General features: G+C 38.6%; 2 protein-coding genes across 2 annotated transcripts; one reads left to right on the top strand and one right to left on the bottom strand.

Moving 5' to 3' along the window:
* Positions 1-887: 887 nt before the first annotated feature.
* Positions 888-12,190, bottom strand: LOC125026500 (another transcription unit protein-like). Its single transcript, XM_047614990.1, has 11 exons — positions 12,115-12,190; positions 9,810-9,926; positions 8,656-9,558; positions 8,349-8,397; positions 8,165-8,244; positions 7,281-7,465; positions 6,834-7,036; positions 5,935-6,097; positions 5,038-5,253; positions 3,013-3,193; positions 888-2,673 (listed from the first exon to the last, which is right to left on the bottom strand). The coding sequence occupies exons 1-11, from the start codon at positions 12,158-12,160 to the stop codon at positions 2,174-2,176; spliced, it is 2,643 nt and encodes an 880-aa protein (XP_047470946.1). The 5' UTR covers positions 12,161-12,190; the 3' UTR covers positions 888-2,173.
* Positions 12,191-19,812: 7,622 nt separating this feature from the next.
* LOC125027940 (60S ribosomal protein L18-like) lies at positions 19,813-22,153 on the top strand. The gene is made up of 3 exons (XM_047617117.1): positions 19,813-20,044; positions 21,627-21,750; positions 21,971-22,153. Exons 1-3 carry the CDS (start codon positions 19,889-19,891, stop codon positions 22,114-22,116), a joined length of 426 nt encoding a protein of 141 aa, XP_047473073.1. The 5' UTR covers positions 19,813-19,888; the 3' UTR covers positions 22,117-22,153.
* The last annotated feature ends 2,810 nt before the right edge of the window (positions 22,154-24,963 follow it).

Genomic DNA, 24,963 nt, shown 5'->3' with positions numbered 1-24,963 from the left:
AATGAGGGAGAGAGAGAGAGAGAGGGAGAGGGTGGGAGGAAGGGAGGGAGTAAGAGGGGGAGGGTGGGAAAGGAGAGGGAGGCAGGAGAAAGGGAAGGAGAGGGAAGGAAAAAGAGGGGGAGGGATGGAAGGGAGAAGAGGAGGGAGGGAGATAGAGGGGGAGGGGGAGGGAGGGGGAAAGAGGGGGAGGTTAGGATGGGAGAGGAGGAGGAGGGGGGAGGGAGAGAGGGGGAGGGGGAGGGGGGAGGGAAGGAGAAAGAGGGGGAGGGTGGGAAGGGAGGGAGGGAGAGAGAGGGGGAGGGTGGGAAGGGAGAGGAGGAGGAGGGAGGGATAAAGAGAGGAGGAGGTTAGGGAGGGAGAAAGAGAGGGGGAGGTTAGGAAGGGAGAGGAGGGAGGGTGGGAGGGATGAAGAAAGAGGGGAAGGGAGGGAGGGAAGGATAGGGGTGGAGAGAGAGAGAGATAGTGTGTGTTCACGCACATGTTTATGTATGTATGTGAGCAATAACGTACAATCAAGTGTGTGCGTCGGTCTTTTTTTCCTTATTTTTATGAAGTTCTTATATTCATTCTCTTATTTTTTTTTTCCCCATTTCTTTTATCTATCTTGTCCCATCATCATTATCCTTCTTCTTGCTCTGCATCTATTTGCTCCTCCTGCTGTTATCATCAGTGTTATCATCCTTCTTATCTTCTTGTTTCTCTCCTTTTCTATCTCTCTTCTACTATTTCCACCATTAACCAAAATCAATAAAATTAAGTTAAAGCAGAATGATGCCTAATTTCTTTATTCTCTCTCTTTTTTTCTATTTTTTACTTGAATCATTTCTCTTTCAAAATTCATTACACTGATACAAAAAAAAATGTTTAAATCAATGAAAATACATGTATATATTTTTTAATATATTTTGGCTTAAATATTACACAATACGAACTTATTTTTTACATTCAAAGAAAAATACATTTTTTTAAATTTTTGTCACAGCTGTTATGTAAATGGAAACAATTACCCTTATGATCAAAAGCACATAGTACTCAATAATTCCATAATTCCTATTCCATAAATAGAGCTGCTTAAAACTATGATCATTAACCAAATTATTACATACAGTAGTTTCTTTTGTGTGATTTTTACATACCTATGAACAAAAAATAACTGTGTAGTTTCTTTTGTGTGATTTTTGCATACTTATGAACGAAAAATAACTGCACGGTTTCTCTTAGGTGAATTAATCCTTCAAAGTACTGAATCATAACTAATTTTACTGAGAACCAAACACTTCACCTAAAAGATGACCTCATTCACATTTTTCAATGACAACCGAAGACGATTCTGATTTTTCTCTCACTTAGATAGGAAACGCTTGTGTGTTGGTCTATTCTTTCCTATATGCAGCTTGTGAATTGTAAACGGAAATGGTAAAAAAAAATAATAATAATAATAAAAAATAAAAAAATTTAAAATTAAAAAAAAATTAAATCAAAAGTCAAAAATAAATGGCTAAAGAAAATATCTAAAAAATAAAGCTGCTTCCATATATACAGTAAATATGTACAGACACTGAGACTTTCCTCACCACCAGATGTTACTGTTCTTCACTGTAGAAGAAAAAAATAAATATCACGATAGTAATGCATTACTTCCTATTTACAGGCTTCATTCTGACTGAACTAGGAAAATGTGCACTACACAGCCAATCCCTGAGGGACTGGTCTTTTTAAACTAGATAAGTATAGTCAATTCCTTTAAATATTTTCACATTCTAGTGAACACAAACACCTATTATTTACCAATCGGATAATGACCAAACTCGTACATTTCACTTCGTTAACTATCCACAACAGCGTTATCAAAAATACTTTTAAGATATCGACAATTGTATTTCTAACATCAAGGGAAGGTTATGGGATATCATAAACAAGAAAATATATATGTATAATAGCAATAAGTACTAATTACTATCACTGACTGATCTAGTATTTACAGAATTTTTAGCTTTTGATTAAAAAACAAAAAAAAAAAAGTGAAGCAAAACGTTTATTCAAATCATACTTTCATCTCAAGGATATCAATATAAATTAACAAAAAACATGAAAAAGAAATGTATATTTCAGTTAAATTAAATTATAAAAAAAAACTGTATGATAAGCAGAAAATAATCCTTCTACTCGGTTCCTAGTCACTATCCGAGCCAGAGCCTGATTTGCCTGAAGACCTGGCACTTTCACTCCCACTCCTGCTGCCCCTGCTGCTGCTCCTGCTCCTGCTCCTACTTCTGCTCTTGCTCTTACTCCTACTTCTGCTCTTGCTCCTGCTCTTACTCCTGCTCTTACTACGACTCTTGCTCCTGCTCTTGCTCCTGCTCTTGCTCCTGCTCTTGCTCCTGCTCCCACTCCTGCTGCGGCTCCTACTCCTGCTGCCACTCCCACTTCGGCTCCCACTCTTGCTCCTGCTCCTGCTTTTGCTTTTGCTCCTGCTCCTGCTGCGGCTTGAGCTCTTGCGTGTGCTCTGCCTGCTGCGGGCTCTGTCACTTCCACTCTCACTGCCACTCTCACTTCCACTGCCTGATTCCTCGTCTGAGTCTCTGATGGTATGCTTGGCACGTTCGAGGCGCTTGGCTTTGTCTGTTTCAATGTCCGACTCCTCCTCATCCGAGGAGTAGATAGGGGCACGCTCTGGGGGAGGGGGAGGGGAAGGGGTGAAGTTAGTGATAGGGTTAATGCTAAAAAAGCTAAATCTATGTACTAATACTAAATATATAGAACAAAAGTAATGGCATTTGTTTTATGTCAGATATATTGCAGTGGTAAAAATACCCTCAATGTGAAACTAGTTTCACATTGTGGGATTTTCTGCCATAGTATCAACACGGTAGAGTGTTTTACCATTCATATATTACTCATACATGGTGGGAAAGCTAGAGAAAAGCTAAAGAGCATTAAGAAAGTCAATGAATGAATGAAAATCAAAGCTGGAAAGGCCAAAACCAAAAGAAAATATCAATCCAGCCTCACCATTCTGCTTGTTCTTGAACTTGTTCTTGATGGCAGCCAGGGAGATGGCCCCCTCTTCATCCTCCTCGTATGCATCAGGCTCCAGGTAGTTTGCCGTCAGGCCTCGGCTCGAAGCCTTCTCCCTCACTCGACGCTGCTTGTTCTCTCTCCTCATGGAAGCCTTAAGTCTGTCCTCATCCCTCTGTGGAAGTCAAGTTGATATGTGAAAACTGCAGTCTGTCCTTTTCTCAAAATATGTGGAGTGAAGCTGATATTCTTACATGGTAAGCATAAGCCCATATCTAAATTTGGTAACCTTATGTTGTAAAGGATTTATAGGTTTTAACAAAACCTGTTTCTGTTCATTTTAGGATAATGGTTATTAAAGGCAACAAAGCATCAAAAATGTGAAAAAAATATCTGCAAATCATTTATAAATCTTTATAAAAACTCCAGTAGCTCTAATAAAAACAAAATATACAAATTTATATAATTCATAAAAGAAACACACACAAACACACACACACACACACACACACACACACACACACACACACACACACACACACACACACACACACACACACACACACACACACACACACACACACACACACACACACACAAACGCACAAACGCACAAACGCACAAACGCACAAACGCACAAACGCACAAACGCACACACGCACACACGCACACACCCACACACGCACACACCCACACGCGCACACGCACACACGCACACACGCACACACACACACACACACACACAAACACACACACAAACACACACACAAACACACACACAAACACACACACAAACACACACACACAAACACACACACACAAACACACAAACGCACACACACACAAACGCACACACACACACACACAAACGCACACACACACAAACGCACACACACACATGGAAGGCCCAGTAACTGTCTCCCCAAGTGATATTTCCAAAGATTCAACCAGATGTTGTACAACAAATGAACTATGATGAATTTCCTGAATAACTCTCCTTTCTATAGTACATGATCTACATATAAAAAGAAAATGATAATACAAACTAGCAATTACTTTAGGCAAAAAATAAAATTTCAATATACATTATTACTTCCTGTTATTTTCATCATTGTGCTTATGAAGTGTCATATTTGACTTATTGTTATACACATTTTTAACATTTACATTTACAATTTCACGTAAAAGGAAATCAATCTAAACATACACACAGAAGACTTACTAATCAATAATAATTCTTGAAAGGATATTTTAGATGGATATTTGGCATCAAATAAGGTTATAGTAAAACAAATTTTGGAAATTTGTTATATCATAATAAATTCTTATCCTTTTCATGGAGAAACACTAAAGCTTCCCTTTAATAATATTTCTCATGCTCCAATGCTCAGCCATGAAGATAAGCAGCCACAAAAACATTGTTGTTTGTCGTCTGTCAACTAAATTAACATTCAACTTACATTTGATTCATGATAACAATAAAGCATGGAAAACAAAGAATATACGAGACAATTAAAATTCCCAAGTTTTAAATATGGAAAAGGTATGTTCTAGTCAAATGAAGGTTTCTGTCTACTAAGTCATCGGGAAATAAAATGTACTATATCAAGTTTGAAACTCGTACAAGATCCCCATGTAACTTACATGGGACTAATTTTTTTTTGAGTATTGCCTTCGGAGACCTTATGAGATTGTAATGGCTCCAATGCCAGATACAACATTTTAAACTGTTTTGAGTATCCAGCCCCTGCACCTTTCTAACTAAGACAAACATGCAAACAGAACTGAATAGCCCCTTCTCGCAAAATTGGTCCAAAGGCATCTTCGTACTCATTCAGTTGAAAGTTATTAACACAAAAACTAAAACTCATACAACATACACTTATCACCATTCAAAGAAATATCCAAGCACACATGCACACCAAAAAATAAAAAATAAAAAAAAGAAAAATAAAGAAAAAAATAATAATAATCATAATAAAAAAATAAAATAAAATAAACAAAGGAATTACAACTTACCCTTATGCTCTCGATGTGACTGCTCTCAGGATCACGGAATACAGTAGACAGCACTTTGACACCCACAGCCTTCTGCGTCCGGTCAGCCAGAGACAGTGTGAGCTTACGATGAGTGAAGGACTCAGTGGAGTGCGGTCGGAAGGTCAGCTTTGTACGGAACACAGCCTGGCCCTGCAGACCGGTGCCCTGACGGATGAACAAGTGGTTGTGGTCGCCCTGAAAGAGAGAAAATAAACAAGTGAGAAAATTGTTAAGAAATGAAAAATATATCATGATGATGCAATTAAAAAATACATGCACAAACAAATAATAATACATTAGGTTAGGTATATAATAAATTATCAACATCATGGCAGTGAAGGTATTAACCCAATGGCGACGGGTCACGGCTATCGCCGTCATAACAATATGCACGATGTGCGGCGTGCGGCTGTCCGCAGCGGCGCCGCGCCAAAACGCCCCGAGGCAATGATTCGGCTTGAGGGACCGATATCACGCGCTCAGAGTCGGCGCGCTGCCGCCATTCGCCAGAGCGTAGAGTTTTTTTTAATTTGCTATACCCGGCGCCATTGGGTTAAGGGTATGATAATACAAGGCCAATTCTAAGAATGATAATAGGAGACAATAATTGGGAACGTCTGGCTATGTGCCGTTAATTCAATCTGATAAATAGCAATAACCCTGATCACCATCGGACTCAAGAAGACATCTAAAAATGACAATAACATACCAAACCAATGAAACAAAGAAAATATCAACAATCCTCTTTATGGGAATGATGATGACAGACAAAGATAGAAACTAAAAATTTTATACATGTCACAAAATCACGAAATACAGTTATGTCCATGACAAAACTAATTCCTTGTCCTCAATTACAAGCTCCAATGTCCTCACCTGCAGAGGCTGCTTGTATACATCGAAGACCTCAGCTCCGAGATGAAGGGACATGGAGCCATCTGACCATCTGACAAGCTTGGCATTGCTTTCCTTGACTGCATTGCCCTCCTTGTCAAAGACCGTCCTCCATCGGATAGTGTTCTCCACCTTCAGCTTGAGCCTGGGGAGAAGAAGAAAATGAGGAGAAATGAAGTACAAGGTCTTAAATAATTTGAGAAATAAAAGTATAGAAATACAGAATAAGAGTGACAAAGTGAAAACACATTTTTTGGAAAGATCATTGAAACTTAAGAAAAATACAAATCATACACTAAAAAATTTCTGAAGTTTCAACATCCCTGACTCTTTGGGCATTTTACAAAATTAAAATTACTCAATACATATTGTAAAGTGCATTGAATGAACATCATAAATATATATCATAAGTGCATAATGTAAGCACAACAAAAATAAGATTTTTACTACAAATCTCTATAATAAATATAAAACAAAAGTTTTTGTTCTTAGGGTATGTTACATAAATGTTCCTTTTCCTTATATGTAAAAGAATGAAAGAAAAGGTAAAGAACAAAATATAAAATAACAAGCACTAAGAGAAAATTAAATTAGACAAAAGCCAACATGGACAAGAAAGGCAAATGCAAATTTTAAAATTACAAATAATTAAGAAAAAGGAAGCAAAAGTAGACTGAAAAAGCATCTGAGACGGACCAATTTATAGATGTAAATACATATATACATAAAATGATACACCGAGAAAGACACAAATACATACAGACATGTCTAACCATAGCTGATCACAAAGACAGATAAGAGTTGAAAAGAAAGAAAAAGGAAAGAAAGAAAAAACTAATTTTTGTAACAATCCAGATGCAAGTGTTCAAACTGAGCCCCACCTTGCTCTGCCCTCCTCATCAAGCGTCTCCTCATCATCAATCTCATCCTCGTAGAGTTCAGGATCAAATGGCCTTGTCTCCACCGACAAGAAGTTGGGCAGCTTGACAAAATGGATGTCACGCCCAAGATTGGTGTTGATTTTGGGGATCTCAGCCTCAATTCTTGTCTCTGGTGGAGGCCCTTCATCTTCCTTCTCCTCATCCTGGGTAAGGTAGAAATGTTTTAAAAATTTATTTGGGCTTATTTACTCTTGCATTTTACAAAACATAATACTAAATTAGCAAAATCCCTAGGTTCCTCTTTGTACTGCCACTTAGCAAAAATTTCCACCTTACATATCTGGGTAATGTGCCTAAGAGCAACTAGACAACAGTTGCCTACTTAGCATAGGCACTAAAGAAAATAAAAAGAATAACCACCATCACTTCCAAGACAAGAGCCCTTACATCTGGTACAATAAGCCTTGGTGAGCCAGGAGTCCTGGAGCGTGACCTGGACCTCGATCTCGAGCGTGACCTTGACCTGGAGCGGGATCGAGAACGAGAGCGTGAACGCCTGTCTTCGTCCTTCTTGCGTTCCTCCTCATCCTCACTGATGTCATCTGCATCTCCAAACAAGTCGTCGGCACCAACTGCAAGGTGAGAAAGCATGAGTGAAAGGAAACTCACAGTTACAGATTTGAACACCTGCCATTTACAGACATAAGCATGATTATCATGTTCCTGAAGTCATCTATTTCATTTATCTTCAACACCACAATAATGGTTTTTAGCTCTGCCAAACTGAGCAATGCACCAGATGGCCCATGCACTCAGCTACTAAGGTGAATTTGAAGCTGAGGGAACACATGTTTCCACTGCTGTCTATGATTCTGGCTACAGCATACAAGACTTATCAATGAAATAGACTAGAATGATATTATAAGCCTATTGTGGAGCAATTCTAGATAGGGCTGTAAAAACAAGCGACTATTTAGTCCAAAATATAGAGGCTTGATCATGCAGAACACTTGCCACCTGTCACACAGGCTCAGCGCATCATGGCCAGAATCTCTAGAAAAGCTTTTTTGTACATTACAGGTTTAGAGTTTCTTTTAATATATCCAATTCTAAAATTTTGAGCCAACGTCATGAACCATATTATCATTTTGAATTTAATTTCTTCCTTATCAAGTGAATTTAAAGAATCCAAGTCTACAACACAATAGTTTTCCTTCCCAAAAATATATTAAAACAGAAAAAAAAAAAAATGTAAGCCTTCGTCACGGTATTCTTCTCTCTAATCATCCTAAATATATATATTTTGGAAGAAAAAGTGAGAACTTCCTTACGGTCTTCATCATCATCTGACTTCCTCTTCTTGGCCTCGTCTCCAGACTCATCATCGCTCATAAGGGCGCGCTTCCTCTTCCTGTGGGAGACAAATGACCAGATCACAATCATAGAAGAGTGAGATTAATAGAAGAAAACTCTAGCTAGTGACAGTGTTAAAACTTTAATTTTTCTTGCACTCACCTTCCAATTTCAACATCACTATCATCATCTGAGCCTTTAGCAGCAGTATCTAAAAGAAACAGAGAAATATATTGGCAAGTCAGTCAAAAAAATATGATTATAAATGTCTAACTTATATACTTATTGTCATAACTTACTGATGTAATACTTGCTTAGTAATATATATGTTGTATTTTCAGAAACAATGTATTTTCTTAGTGCAATATTTTCAGAGGCATACCAAAAAGTGCCACTACAAGGGGAAATCTAAAAGATACCACCAGGCAAACAGACTCCAGCACAAAGGTCTTCTGAAATGCCTCCTCACCTTTCCTCCCCTCTTCATCACTAAGACGAGGTGAGCGTGACCTCGACCTGGAAGCTGATTTCCTTTTGCCACTCTCGCTGCCCGCCTTGCTCGCCGGAGAACGGCTGCCACTTTTTGACCTTCTTGAGGACCTGCTACCAGCCCTGGACACAGGGGTTCTGCTCCTGCTCTTGGACCGGGCCGGGGAGCGGCTCGACCTGGACCTCACTGGGGAACGGCTCCTGCTCCTCGACCTAACTGGGGTCACACTTCCAGCTGGGCTTCTGCTGCCCCTCCCCCCCAACTGGGCTGGTGAACGGCTGCCTCTTCTAGAACCCTCTGGTGTTGGAGACCTGACAGGGGTCCTGCTTGCACGGGACCCAGACCTGCTCCTCTGGGGTGTCCCTGACCTGCTCCTCTGGGGCGTCCCTGATCTGCTCCTCTGGGGAGTAACTGACCTGCTCCTCTGGGGAGTAACTGACCTGCTCCTCTGAGGTGTGCCAGACCTGCTTCTCTGAGGCGTGACTGACCTGCTATGAGGTGTCACAGATCTACTCTTTACTGGAGTTGCTGACCTGCTCCTTTGACTGGCAGGAGACCGGCTTCTGCTGCGTGGACTGCCCTGGGGCTGACCACTACCCCTGCTCTGTGGGCTGGCCGGGGATCCACTCCCTCGACTACGGGGGGACCTACTGGCTCTGCTCTGCGGAGACCCCGGTGGAGACCGACTTCCTCTGCTCTGTGGAGACTGGCTAGCTCTGCTCCGAGGTGACCCGCTCCTGCTCCTAGGACTTGCCGGGGGCGACCCACTGCCTCTGCTTCTGGGGCTGGCAGGTGAGGCACTCCCCCTGCTTCCTGCTGGACTGCGAATCCCACCTACTGACCCACTCTTATTGCTTCCAGCGGGTGAAGGAGTTCGACTCCCTGAAAGCCCAGGAAGAAAAATGGGAAAAGGCTTCGTTAAGATTCTCATTTTGGCTTCAGAAAAATGCATGGTATTGCCATTAATTTTACAATATTCAGTACTCTTGTATGCATTACATAAGTTACTTAATTGACTTCACCTTTCCATTCTAGAGTCACTATTAATTTTTAACATCAATAAGATATTATACAGAAAACTACAATATGATCAACAACATTTTCCAAACTACTACAACATGAAATAGGCTTACGTGGGGCACTGGCGGGTGACCTGCTGTCAGCACGGCTACTGGCACGGCTGCTGCTCGAACTACTGGTGCCGGAACTACTCTCTGAGTCCGAGTTATCGGACGATTCCATTGCTCCATCTGCAAATGGGGTTTATTCATTTTATTTGTTTCTATTAGGCATGTAAAATATCATTGAAAAAAAAAATTCTTGTAAATTCTATTCCCACATAAACCTCTAGATAGTATATCAAATTGAATTTCATTATCAAAACTTGGAAAATAAAGTTTTTTCTGACCCTCATTAGATTCATTGGAATTTCAACATTTAAAAATTAAGACCTACAGTAAAAGTCTGTGTCAGCATAATGTAACATAGGTCTCAGTTATATAAGAAATTTTATATAACTGATCAAGCATATAAATTTAAATCAAATTAAAACCATACATTTCTAAATTACACACTACTTAAAAGTAAATCTTAAATATAAATTAATTTTACACTATGAAAAATGATAGCAGATATAAATTTCATACTAGGGTTGAAACTACCTTTCACAAAAATTATTATAGTAATCAACCCACATAAATATAACTGTCACAAAGAGTAATTTCTCATATACTTTGAGGGAATTAGAAACAGTATAAGGACCACCCTTAGCTTGGTAAAATCCTACTCTTGAAATCACATTTTAGTATAGCCTAAGGTAACATACCAGTAATTTCAAAGACATTTCCCTTCTACAACACTTGTTGCAAGATCAAAGCAGACAAATAATCCTTGTCATAAAAGTGGCTGCTATGACCTACACACCTTTGGCACTTCAGCAAAGACCACCTGGATAGAGCTTAGAGTGAATCCATATTAGGTGACAGACTACCTGGGAGATCTAATGAGAGTGGCTGTAATAATGGTAATTTAACATAGGTCTCCATTTAAAAAGGACACAGTCATCAGAAAATCAAATTTTCAAACTATGGCCAACTTTATCACAGATCACCATCAACTGCATAAAATACTTCTAAGTACAAATCAAAACTACTGCAAATATGGAAACATACCCACTAAATGGCTCTTTTTGCACATGTCTTGCGTTCAGAATGGGGCACGTTGGCAAATGTGGCAATATTAGTATAGAACTACAGCCTGGAACTGCCATATGCAAATTTTGTTCAGTGATTTTTATTTTCTCCTCCTCTGGACAGTGCTCATCTTAAAACCTATCCTCCTTTATTTAAAGTCGACTTCCAAGATTCCCTTTTATTTAAATACGTACTCTACTTCTGCTCTATCAGACAGTGGTCTCCATTTCCTCTATTTCAGTGTATTGGTCTCGGTAACAGTAACCCAATAGGGTGTATAGAGGCAATATCTCCAGAATAGTTTCCGAGAGTGACACAGAAATATAGTTAAATGGACATCGCCATCTAATAGAGCACAAAAAATACGGTAATTAACAACTCAAATACAGCTGCTCGGGCCTCATATTCACCACATAATTACAAAAATATCTGCTACATATCACCGCCCATAACACAACACACTCACAGTGTATCGCATTTTCTATAAATCCGTTTTTTATAATCCCTCCTCACTACAGCGCTTTTGTAGCCTTCACATGTCTCGTATATTTTAAATAATGAATTAAGTTGTAGCGCCAATAAAGTGAGAATACAACGGGGTTTGCCCTCTTGTCTATCACATAAATAGAAGGTAGGAGAGGTTAGTTTTAGATTCTGGGTCCTCACGATACCCTGATTTTGGGACTTTGTCTCTGGAGGTACGTTTCTCTTGGTAACAAATACCCAAGTTGTCGTTGGATGACACACAGCGCTCCTAGAGGTAGTTAGCGCGTTTAGTACGAAAATATGTGTTCTTTAATTCAAACTGGGTCCTCAGTCTCAGACAGGTGCAGACCTGCTGAACACATTTACCTCAGAATCATTTCTAAGTAACTAGCCATTCTTAGTTCCACGGCCGGCTGCCGGTCGACGCGTAATTGCAAGCAGATCAATTGCATAGGAATCCTTATAAAATCACTTACTTCACAACGTTGATATTCATACCAAACAACTAAACCTCGCCACTAAACGACAACACAGTTATTTTTTGTGATTTTAAGAACCAACTTCACTACAAACGTCAAAAAAAAATAATAACAATAAAATCCTTCCCCAGCACAAGCGACTCGGACAGCCCGCCCGCAACCCCGCTCTCCCGCTCCCAGCCCCATTTTCCCTCTTATTTCCACCCACCAAATACACCTCCCAAGCTTCAAGTTCACTAATATCTCCCTACCACCACGAACTTTGCGTTTATGAGGCTTACCTTCGTCATTTTTTGCTTTTCCTGCGAGGTTCCGGGAAGGCGCCATGTTTGTTTGGCTTCGGGGGTCAAGCGAGAGGCTTTCTTCTCCTTTTATCAACTGCAAAAAAAAATATATCGAAATATATATATTTACTGAGTTTTCTTAATCGTTTTTGTGAACTTGGTTTGGTTTCCATTGAGAAAAGGGTACTTTATACCTTTTTTATACTTCTACTGTTCTACTTCTACTTCTTGTGTCAAATGAGATTGCTTTCAACATATTTTTTAAACTTTATTTTGTAATAGTTCTAATTTAGTGTATTTACACCTGATCATAATTAAGAAAAGGACATTTTGCTCGCTGGAAAATTTTAATGACGTTTATTTTCTATTTTGAAAATAAACTTTTGTGTGTCTTTTGTATACTGAATATGATATTAATGTTTCTGATGAACCTCTCAACCTGTCTCTCTTTCTCTCTCTATCTATCTATCTATCTATCTATCTATCTATCTATCTATCTATCTATCTATCTATCTATCTATCTATCTATCTATCTATCTATCTATCTATCTATCAATCTATCTATCTATCTATCTATCTATCTACCTATCTCTCTCTCTCTCTCTCTCTCTCTCTCTCTCTCTCTCTCTCTCTCTCTCTCTCTCTCTCTCTCTCTCTCTCTCTCTCTCTCTCTCTCTCTCTCTCTCTCTCTCTCTCTCTCTCTCTCTCTCTCTCTCTCTCTCTCTCTCTAATAGTAACACTAATAATAATAATAATAATAATAAAAATAATAATAATGATAGTATTAATAATAATAATGATGATAATAATAATAGTAATAATAATAATAACAATAGTAATAATAGTGATAGTAATAATTACGATTCTAATAATGATAATAAAAATAATGATAATAAAAACTGCAACTACAGAAACAATAACAATGATAATGATGATGATAACAATTATAATAATAATAATGATCATGATAATAATGATAATAACAATGATAATAACAGTAATGATAATAATGATAATGATAATGATGGTGATAATAACAACAATAAGGAAAATAATGATATTGATAATAACAATGATAATAAAAATAATGATGATGATAATCATAATGATAATAATGATAAGAACAACAATACTAATAAAATTTATAATAATAATAACAATAATATTAATAGTAATAATAATAATAATAATAATGATAATAATAATGATAATAATAATAATAATAATAATAGTAATAATAATAGTAATAACAATAACAATAACAACAATGACAATAATAATGATAATAATATTGGTAATGATGATAATAATGATAATATCAATAATGATGATGATAATGATAATAATAATAATAATAATAATAATAATAATAATAATAATAATAATGATAATAATAATAATAAAAATGATAATAATAATAATAATAATAATAATAATAATAATAATGATAATAATAATAATAATGATAATAATAATAATAATAATAATAATAATAATGATAATAATAATAATAATATGATGATGATGATGATGATAATAATGATATAATGATAATAATAATATAATGATAATAATAATGACAATAGAAATAATAGTAATGAAAATAATAATAATAATAATAATAATAATAATAATAATAGTAATAATATAATGATAATGATAATGACATCAATAATAATAATAATTATTATCATTATTACGATAGCCATGATAATGAAAATGACAATATTACTGATAATAATAATAAGTATAACAATAATACCACTAATGCTAATAATAACGCGATGCACATTGCCACCAGAAACAGAATCAATAATTCCCCAGGTGAATAACTCCATTGCACTGGTCATTAAAATCCCAATTAAGGTAAATTCAATCGAGGCGTTTCACAGAGACAGACAACCTGCCGGGAAAGGAAACGGGAGGGGAAATGTAAGTAATTTAGAGCTGTACATAATTTAGAACTTTGAGTAACGCAAAGTAAACAGTATAGAGCTGGAGTGATATAAAGGTGTGGATGAAATTAGAAACGTGAGTAATGTAATGTAGATGATATAGAGCTGTAAGTAATGCAGAGTAGATTATATAGAGCTGTGAGCCATAATGAGATGTAGATGGTAAAGAACTCTGTATAGTACAGAGTAGATGACTTAGAGCAGTGAGTAATGCAGATTTGTAGATAATATAGAGCTGTGCATAATCCAAAGTAAGTGATATAGAGCTGTGAGCAATACAGAGCTGTAGATAATATAGAGCTGTAAGTAAAGCAGGTTAACTTTCAATTGCCATTTTATCTACAAAGTTTTTTTTTTTTATTGTAATGATTGAGTGAACGGGTTAATTTTGCCCAATACATACATAACATACGTAGAAAGTGAATGGCTCCTTTACACATCCAAACAGAAACATTTTTGCGTTATTGATTTTAAGGTATTCAAAAACAACAAGCGTTTATTTTTACTAAAAACATGCATCCTTTTCTCATACTGCCTTTCAAAATATTCCACGCTGTTGCATTTCCTCTTTGATTTTGTTCTAAAATGACAACAAAACAGCTTTAGTGATAATAATAACGATGACTGAGATGTGCGTTTACATAGATGCTTATATGTACCATCATCATCATCATCAAGGGGCTAACGCCGACGGGGGCGCATGGCCGTATCCACCTTTAGCTTCCAGCCACAAGGATCCCTCATGGCGAGTCTCAAAGCAGCCCCTCGTCCCATCTCTAACTCCTTGCGACAGGTCTGGTCGAGATGCCCAAGCCATGACCTCCTAGGTCGTCCCACGGGCCTCCTCAACCAGGGTTGTCTCGCAGAGAGACAACCTGATGGGCAGGGTCATCCACGGGGAAACGAGCTAGATGCCCATATAACATGAGTTGGCGATCCCAGGTTATGCAAGTAACAGGTCCCATGCCACTCTTACGGTGTAGCCGTCGGTTGGACACATGGTCCTGTCAACTGTACTCCATGATCCGACGAAGAGACTTGTTACAAAAGGCATCAAGATGAAACTCCAAGGCATTAGATAGCGTCCAGGTTTTGCTTCCATAGAGCAAAACTGACAGTATCAAGGCCTTGGAGACACGCAGCTTGGTCCTTCTGCATAGGTACCAACATCTCCAAATTCTCTTGTTGATCGAGTTCATGGTTCCTGCTGCCAGACCAATCCGTCTACTGACCTCTTGGTCTGACAGCCCAGAGATATGGACTATGCTACCAAGGTATGCAAAGCATTCTGTGACTTCAATGTCCTCACCGCAAGCATGGATTGACTGAATGCGTTCCCCTAACAGCCCCCAAAGACCTGAATCTTGGTCTTGGTCCAGGAGACCTCTAGGCCCAAGGGCTTCGCCTCATTCCTAAATGCATCAAGAGCCGCCACCAGCGATTCCAGAGACTCAGACAGGATAGCAACATCATCGGCAAAGTCAATGTCTGAGACCTTGATATTGCCCATTGTTGCTCCGCACTGATTTTGAATAGTAGCTCTGCCCATTATCCAGTCCATGCAGGTGTTGAAAAGTGTTGACGCAAGGACACAGCCTTGCCTCACCCCTGAATTAACAGGGAAGAAGTTCGACAGCCCCCGCCACACTTTACAGCACTTTCAATACCGGTATAGAGGATTGCTATGAGACCATAATCCATGTCGGAATTCCCCTAAGTCTTAAAAATTCACGACGGCGTTCCACAATTACTCGAAACGCTAGGATACGGTCTATTGTGGACTTGGTAAGGGTGAATCCAGACTGCTCCGGTATCTGGTGCCTTGGGAGGTTGTCGCGGATCCGTTTCAGAAGAATGTGGGCGAAAACCTTGCCTGGTATACTGAGAAGTGAAGTGCCACGGTAGTTCCTATTTTCCCAACGATCCCCGTTCCCATTCCAGAGAGGGATGACCACGCCCCTCAACAGGTAAGGGAAATGGAACCAGACTGCCAGATGGTAGTCAAGACTGCATGCAAGCCTATTGCCATAGGTTCACCCCCAGCCTTTAGCAGTTCAGCAGGGTTCTCATATAGGTTCCTCGCTGATGGGCGGGTCCGGCACAGGTATTTTGATACCACTTGCACCCAAGCTAGCTGTTGAAGTGTCTACCTGGTACAGCTGTTCAAAATACTCAGCTCAACGTTCACAAACCCCAACATGATCTGAGCGGACTAAATGCATGTGTGTGTGTGTGTATATGTGTATGTATATATATATATATATATATATATATATATATGTATATATATGTACATATATATATATGTATATATATATATATGTGTGTGTGTGTGTACATATATATATATATATATATATATATATATATGTACATATATATATATATATATATATATATATATGTACATATATATACATACATATATATATATATATATATATATATATGTATATATATGTACATATGTATATATATATATATATATATATATATATATATATATATATATATATATGTGTGTGTGTGTGTGTGTGTGTGTGTGTACATATATATATATATATATATATATGTACATATATATATAGATATATATATATATATATATGTACATATATATATATATATATATATATATATATATATATATGTGTGTGTGTGTGTGTGTGTACATATATATATATATATATATATGTACACATATATATATATATATATATATATATATATGTACATATATATATATATATATATATATATATATGTATGTATGTATGTATGTGTACACACACACACACACACACACACACACACACACACACACATATATATATATATATATATATATATATATATATATATATACATATAAATACACACGCATGTGTTTGTGTGTGTGTGTGTGTGTAAGCCCCGAAATCGCAAAATTTCTCGCTTCTCTAAAGTCATTTGGGAACAGGAGGGCCAGGATTTAATCATGAAATATGCTTAACATGTCTTAGGAGACGTAATTTTTGGTTTATTTACGTAGGAAGGAAACACTTGAAAGTCCGGGCGTTGCATTGTTTTCATTTCAAGATCGCGCACGTTTTACTCATTTCCGTTTTTCCATAAACGACAAAAACGGAATTAATCGAACTAATTTACTTCGCCTCGAAAGCTCCCAGTAACTAATCGTAAATCCATCCACACGGAATTTTCTCCTCCTCTTCCCATGTGATGTGGTAAGCGTGGCGGAAACCTCACGTAGTTTTTTATGTTTTTGTTTCGTGTAAAAGTATTTTGTGTGATGTGCCTCTAAGTAAACAGCCATTTTGTGGAACCTCATCATGTGGTTCTGAAAGTTCCCTATTTTTATTGTTATAAAGCATCAGAACAAGAGGCACATTATTCTTGACCCAAGCAGTCGGGTTTTTAAGCAAATTTCAAGTTGGATTGCATTTCTAGGAGGGAAGGTTATTATAGAAAGTTCAAAAGAAGGAACAGTCCTGATGTGGAAAATGGGGTAAACAAGTACTGTAAAAGTTTGTCTTGATTTCTAGCAGTGTGACATTTGCTGAAATTCAGTTTTCACAAATTGGATTATCCCCCCCCCCCTCCTAAACCTTAGAAATTTGGTAGATATTGAGAGGGCAGTTTTTGTTATGTTTAGTCTGTTGTATATTGAAATTGTTGGGTCCTGAGAGAAACCCATTTCCCTTCCATCTATCCCCTGAGGTTGCCACATGTAGAAGTTTATTTAATATTTTCACTATGAATTTGCCAAAATCCGAGATATACTTCAATGCTATCATAGAATGGTATTGAATTTCCTTAACCATGTGGAAGCAAGCCCCACACAATTGTGATGCAACACTTGGTATAGAAAGGAAATCTCAATGCTATCATTTCATAAAGATCCCATTTGAAGACAAGTCATTAAACTTGAGTACATTATTATTGTGACCTTTTAATCAGATAATGGAAAGGTCAGCACAATGTCTACTTGCATTATCTTTCCAGAGAGTCCCAAAACATGGGTATCATGTGGCCCAAAAGTCTAAGCCTAACCTTTGCTACCTTCTATTTATTCCCTAGACACAAGGGGCAAGCCCCTCCAGATACAAAGTCCCAAAATCAGGGTATCATGCCAACCCAAAATCCAGACATAACCTTTCCTACCTTCTATTTATTCTCTAAAAAGGGGCACTGTAGAGAATATCATGTTTTCCCCAGTTGTTAATGAACTAATTACCAGTACCAAGTCAATGGTCTATGCACATTTGGTGCTTTGGCAAAGACCAGCAAAGCAGCAGCACATGTTTCTGGCAAGAAAGAGCATGTGGAATATGCTGCTAATATATAAAAAAATAAATAAGGAACCAGTTCGAGATCCACCTTCCCTGGTTATACGAGGTTATTTGCTATCCTTTGCTGGTATGCTGAAGTGAGGCCATAGCAATTGTTTGGTGCTACCTCTGTTAGGCTGGGCTTTTTTCAAGTGGATTTAAGTGGAACACAAACATTGAGAATTCACATTACAAATTTATAATGCTTTCACGCATGGGCTTACTGTCATCTTGGATATATTATGGATTGGTAGAGACTATCCATAGTGTTAAGAGGGAAAAATTAAGAGACCGTGTTTGGGGTAAATAAAATCCTTTTCCTCGTTTAATTACATAGTGTTTGGGAAGGGGTGTTATACATCATGATGTATTTAAAGAAAATGTCCCAATGATTTGCCAATTTGTAAATGTTCACAAAGACCTTGTGTAAAATATGGAATCTTTCGTCTCCTAGGGAATATTAGAGATTTTGTTTGTGGCACTGCAGGTACCGTAGATGTTTTATCCTTCAATCCTGATGCAGAAAGGATGTTTGGTGCACTAAATAATCTGACTTCTGTTGACTCTAATTCAGTTCACACTATTTTTGTTGTCTGCAAATTACTGTTACAAACCTTGTTTTTCAGCCTCCTTTTAGAGTAGTTGACCTCGCCTAAGTGGCAGCATATAGGATGCACATTGTTTGGGATTAAAAGATGGAGATGCTATAGAGAAATTAAGATCTTCCAAGGAATATTTTAAGCCCCCATACCCCCACCCCCTCCATTTTTTATTTATAAGGAAACTGCACATTCTTACCACTTTGCAAAAAACCTTTGCTTACAATACTGTTTGCAGGATTATCAGCAAAAAGTATGTGCCCTAAAATCCTTTCTTTCATTGCTTATTTGTACTTGTGTGAGAATGCACTGTTGAAATTGCCTTGTCAAAAGGTAAATATTCCTTTTCTTTAACCCGATACTGCCGGGTCACGCCTTGCGACATCAAAACAAATAACTCTGTGGAGTACAGCTGTACGCTGCGGTGACGCACCAGTGCGCTTTGACTGGGATGTTTGGCTTGATGTAGTGAACTCCCACGCTCAAAGTTGGTCCATTGCCATTAATCTCCAGAGTGCAGAGTTATTTATTTATTTTCTTCACCCGGCTGTGTTGGGTTAATTCAGATTCAGGCATATTGGAAGCTGTGGATACATAAGTGAGAACCCTAAGCTATTTTTTCCCCAGTTAGCACATAAAACATTACCAATGGCTTACTATCATTTGAGTTTTTTAAATATTTTTTCTTAGTCTACTTTAACTAGTAGGAAAAGGAGAGAATGAAGAAACTACAATATTTCAAACATGTTTTCAACATGTCTAGTCCAATACTATCATTGCAAATTTTTACCATGTGATCTTTTGTACAAATTACTAAGCTCAATACTTGTTCTTCCAGCTCTACCGCTTCCTGGCGAGGCGCACCAACTCCAAGTTCAATAAAATTATCATGAAGAGATTGTTCATGCCCCGCGTACATAGGTCCCCCATTGCCTTGTCCAAGGTGTCGGAGCTGGCCAGCAAGCCCACCCGCGCTGGCAAGATTATCACCGTTGTTGGCACTGTCACTGATGATAACAGATTCTATGAAGTGCCCAAGATGACTGTAAGTGGACATTTTCTTCCATTTGTATTCCCAGGAAAGTTTAGAGTATTCTGCTTGCAATATATATATTTTTTTTTATTGAGCATGTATTATAGCTGTGCACTTGTTTCTTGTTTGCAATTTTAAATCCTGCATATTTCACTTTTGTATTATGTAAGGTGGTATTACTGTAGTTTTAAAGGAGCAGCCTCTATTAGTTTAATTTTTAAAACTTGTTAAGAGTAGATCAGGTTCATAGTAAACCAGTAATTGTGTATAGATATTCTGGAGGGTTTTGTCAAGGGCAAAACCGTACAAGAAACTTACCAGCTACTATCCTCCATGATACATGCAACTGCCTTGTATATCTCTGGACAGAGAAAGTGTGTATTATAGAGACAGAAGTGCCAACTATTAGGAATACTGCAAAATTATTGGCAATTTTTTCTGTAGCACTCCTTGTTATACATTTAGTCTTTTATTTTGCCAGTAAATAGAAAAAAACCCACTAAAATAAATAAATCAGCTGCCCAGATAGATAGCAGTCTGGGCTTTTCATCCCAGAATAAGATGAATCACTAGTTTGCAGCCAGTAATTGTATGGTCAAAAGCCACATGATAATTTAACCCTGTTTCCAAATGGTATACATGTCATGCCATGTGTGTTTTGCTAGACACACCTATGTCATGCCATAGTTATTGCCCATCTATCATGCAGACTATATGGCAACTGGATGCTTTTGTGGATATTTAAGCTGAAAAATTTGAATTGAGGTATTATATTGGAAAGCAAAGCCACAAATCTGGATGCATATGGCAACAAAACACTTGCTTTTTGTGCTGCCACGTCCTTAGAGTTCAGGCCTGTTGGTAATCCTCTTATTAACCCTCAAGAAGTATAAAACCTCTAGCTTGTCTGTCTTTGCTGCACAACAAAGCTGTGGTAGCTTTTTTATGTGGGCAACTGTAAATTCTTTACTAGCCAATAGAAAATTCTTAAAAAAAAATGCATTTACACTATTTAGAAATGGTCCAGTATCCCTGAATCACTCCAGTTTGACAGGCAATGCCGATGGGGTGTGGTTCCCTGTATTTTGAGAACAAATATTTTGTGTTATGTACACAACTAGTGCAATTAATATTAAGTGGAACATAAGTTCTGTTAAACAAGCAAAGATCTCTACTGCAAAGATCTCACCTGCATGTGTAGCTATAAACTTCACCTACCCACAAGCAGATGGAGCAAACATAAGACAGGAGTCCATTTCTCTAGTTACCCAAACATTTATTCATGGAACAGAGAATGTCCTAAGTTGACGACAAACTTCCTTGTAGATTTTATTGAGTTAAGAAGACCTTCAAGTGGGAGAAAGAATTCTATTAGTAGTAGTATTGCATGTGGGATACAGAAACTTGTATTAATATTTTTTATTTAAGAATAAAATAGATTTTAGAGAAGTTGACAGGCCTCCTAAATCTTTATATTATAGAAATGAAAATACATTGTGCTTACTAATTTATTATACAGTTCACCTTTTTAGTAAACCTTATAAATGTAATTTAGTTGATTAAAAATCTAAATAATTTGTGCCGGACTCCTCAGGTGTGTGCCCTCCGTGTGACTGCCCGTGCCCGCGCACGCATTGAGAAGGCCGGCGGAGAAGTCATCACTTTTGATGTTCTTGCTCGTCGTTCCCCCCTTGGAAAGAACACAGTCCTCATCCAGGGTGAGTTACTGATGACTTGTATAAAAGTGTATATAGAGATGAATGAAATGGTTTTCTGTATTTTGATCTTGAATTCCAACTGTAGCATACAGTATGAGTTAAGTGTCATATTGGTTTGATATTTGTGACCCTTAGATTTTTCTTCTACTTGTATTACTACTACTCCTTCTACAAGGACTTTAAGGAAAGAATATATAAGTACAATTTTTCCCATTTCCAGGTCGCCGCAAGGCACGTGAGGCATACAAGATGTTCGGCCGTGCTCCTGGTCTCCCTGGAAGCCACACCAAGCCACTGGTGCGCAGCAAGGGCCGCAAGTTCGAACGTGCCCGTGGAAGAAGGTCCAGCTGTGGTTACAAGAAGTAAACAGTTTATGGGTAGAAATAAAGAAAAAAAAGCTAAATATATTTTTCTTTTTCCCCTCAAATAGTGAGTGATATTTTCATTGGTATTATTTTGAATTGCCACACAACCCCAAGCCCAATCTTCTTATCCTTGTATACATTTACAACCAGGAATATAGTATCCTTGCAACCAGACCCAGCTACACTGTCTTGGACTATAATGAAACCTTTGCCTATAGCTGGTTGGAGTATAATTGTAGGTTAATGGGTTTTCTATGCTTTTTAAAATCCACAATTTCTCTTAGGAACCTGCCCAAATCCCATTCTTGTTGTTGCTGTGGGAGGGGTAAGGGGATGGAGATTGGGACCCAATGCTGGGAATTTGCTGCCTTGGGCCTCAACCCTCTACTCAATTAATTTTGCAGTCTTTTATTTTTTTTTCCTCCCCTTTCCTGTTTCTTCTCCAATCCCTTCTACTACCCATTTCTTCAGGAGCAAACGTACGTGTGTGTGTGTGTGTGTGTGTGTGTGTGTGTGTGTGTTTTTTTTTTTTGAAAGGATGAGAGGATGAAAGGCCGACTTTGTACCAGTCATGAATGGCCTGGGGGAGCCATGGGAATGGTATTCCCTGTTTGTCTAGCTCTTACCCCTCAAGGGGACCCAACATAATCTAGGGTTGCCCATTCATCAAATATCCCTAATGATTCAAATTCTTCCTGTTCCGACTCTAGGCTCTCATTTGAACACATTGAACACTACTACTACTATCCCCTTCTAAATGCATGCTATCAAATCTTATATATATATATATATATATATATATATCTACCCAGGTCAATACTCAACCTCCAGGAAACATTCCTCCTTTCAACATCCTCTGCTTCTCTCCACAGTACTACCTCTCTCAACACTACTATTCCACACACACACCCGTCCTACTATTCCCACCCATACAGACCTCTAATACTCTGTAGCCCAGTCATATGGAATTTATTTTTTTGTAGCCCCCCCTCCCCCCAGCTCCTTTCTTAACAACTCTTCCTGTAATGTCCCAAAATACAAGTAGGCATAGATTCTTTCCGCACGTATCGTTCCTGTTTCGGCTTAGATACATCTGAAACCCAAGTAAAAGCATTATCAACCCAAGCAGACTTCACTGGAAAACCCATTCCTGCCAAACCTCCTCCCACCCTCCATACTTGTACTGGAATTATCTCCATCTCTCCGACAAAGTACCAGTAGTATGATGCAGTATCAGTACAATGCTACACCATTCCCTATAGAGGCCGTCATAAGGTCCCCACCAATATTGCCAAGATTATTTTCGGTAAATGTGACCACCTCTCTGTCAATGTCCAAACACTGCCGTTCCATAGCCCGATACCCTCTTTGTGCCCAACCTGGTCAAAATCGATCAAGCTGCTATGAATGCATGTGCCAATTGTGGCGGTTCCCATAATGTATTGTATAGGGGCTGCCCTACCTTCACGTTTGAGTCTGAAATGGTAAAACTCGGATTCAGACTTGGCCTTGCATTACGCGAGGCCAAGGAAGCACGTCAGCTAGTTTTCTCTTACTAAGCCAATAATTGCTCTACTCTTCCCCTATCCTCCAAATATGTTTCTGCAGCTATTCCGTATCCCACATCTACCCCCTCCCCCTCCCAATCCCCCCCCAATCCTTTGCCCGTTGTTGTCGTGGGGGGGCTTAGGAGACGAAGACTGAGACCCAATGATGGGGAACTCCTCAACCTTGGGACTCCGCCATCGACTCAACTAATTTTGCATGGTCTTTTTTCCCACTCATACTTTTCGTTTCAGTTTCTTCACCAATCCCTTCTACTATCCACCTCCTAAGGTGTGAGAGCCGTGCTGAAAGGATGAAAGGCTGACTTTGTCAGTCCTGAACGGCCTGAGGGAACTATGGGCACGGTATTCACCTGCCATACCTGGCCCTTACCCCTCAAGGGGACCCTGAGGGGTGGACTATTTTTTCCCCAACATACTCCAGGCTTATCATGGCCAATAATGAAGACGTAACCCCACTCTTAGGGGCAATGAGGCTTGCCCCTTTATCAAATAGCCCCAATCCCGGCTCACCTTTGACCACGGCTCCGAAAACTGCAACAACTACCCCCTTATCAATGCATACTAGTACAGTATCAATCCTAATCAACAACCAACCCCCAGGAGACATTTCTACTCTCCCAACATGCTCAACTTCAACACCTTTACTCCCACAACCTTCTTCATCAACCACCCCATCTCCCCTTATTACTACCTTACAACCTTATTGCCCCCCTCCCCATAACACTACCCCCCTCAACACTACTCCCTCCTCCACACGTCCCCGCACTTCTACTACCCCCACCTCTACAAGAATCCTAAATACTCTATTTAGCCCAGCCAAATTGGACCGATTTTTCGTGATCCCTCCCACAGCTCCCTACTCTCAAAACACCCTCCTCTTCCAACAATGCCTCCAAAAACAAGTAGGCAAAGTCTCTTTCCGTAGCCGACCCGACCACTCCCGTCTCGTCACAGTAACAACTGAAAACCAAGCTATAGCATTAACAAAACTAACTGATCTATGTGGTAATCCCATCCCTACAGAACCTCACATCCAACCCTCAATACTTGCACCGGAACTGTCTCTATCTCCCCAACAGACAGCCCAATCTATGACAAAGAATGGTCAGATTGTGGAAAGGACTTACTCGCCTGTCTCATAGACTATGATGCAACATATGTACAATGCTACTCCATTCCTCCCAGAGGAAATCGTAAGAAATCCATTAACATTGCCAAAATTACTCTCCGTAGACATGACCTTCCCTTTAATGTTTACATAGGTGGGGAATCCCTACCTG

The sequence above is a fragment of the Penaeus chinensis genome, chromosome 1 (assembly GCF_019202785.1).
Source record: "Penaeus chinensis breed Huanghai No. 1 chromosome 1, ASM1920278v2, whole genome shotgun sequence".
In the NCBI taxonomy this organism is placed as follows: domain Eukaryota; kingdom Metazoa; phylum Arthropoda; class Malacostraca; order Decapoda; family Penaeidae; genus Penaeus; species Penaeus chinensis.
The sequence above is the reverse complement of the archived record's forward strand: the minus strand, read 5'-3'. Positions and strand labels throughout refer to the sequence as shown.

Coding starts and splice junctions, on each gene's coding strand:
- LOC125026500 (XM_047614990.1), bottom strand. CDS start 12,160: ATGGCGCCTTCCCGGAACCTCGCAGGAAAAGCAAAAAATGACGAAG. Junction 8,398..8,655: donor TGATGAAGAGGGGAGGAAAG/GTGAGGAGGCAT, acceptor TGTTTCTTTTAG/ATACTGCTGCTAAAGGCTCA. Junction 6,098..6,833: donor GATGAGGAGGGCAGAGCAAG/GTGGGGCTCAGT, acceptor TCTTCTCCCCAG/GCTCAAGCTGAAGGTGGAGA.
- LOC125027940 (XM_047617117.1), top strand. CDS start 19,889: ATGAAGAGATTGTTCATGCCCCGCGTACATAGGTCCCCCATTGCCTTG. Junction 20,045..21,626: donor ATGAAGTGCCCAAGATGACT/GTAAGTGGACAT, acceptor CGGACTCCTCAG/GTGTGTGCCCTCCGTGTGAC. Junction 21,751..21,970: donor GAACACAGTCCTCATCCAGG/GTGAGTTACTGA, acceptor TCCCATTTCCAG/GTCGCCGCAAGGCACGTGAG.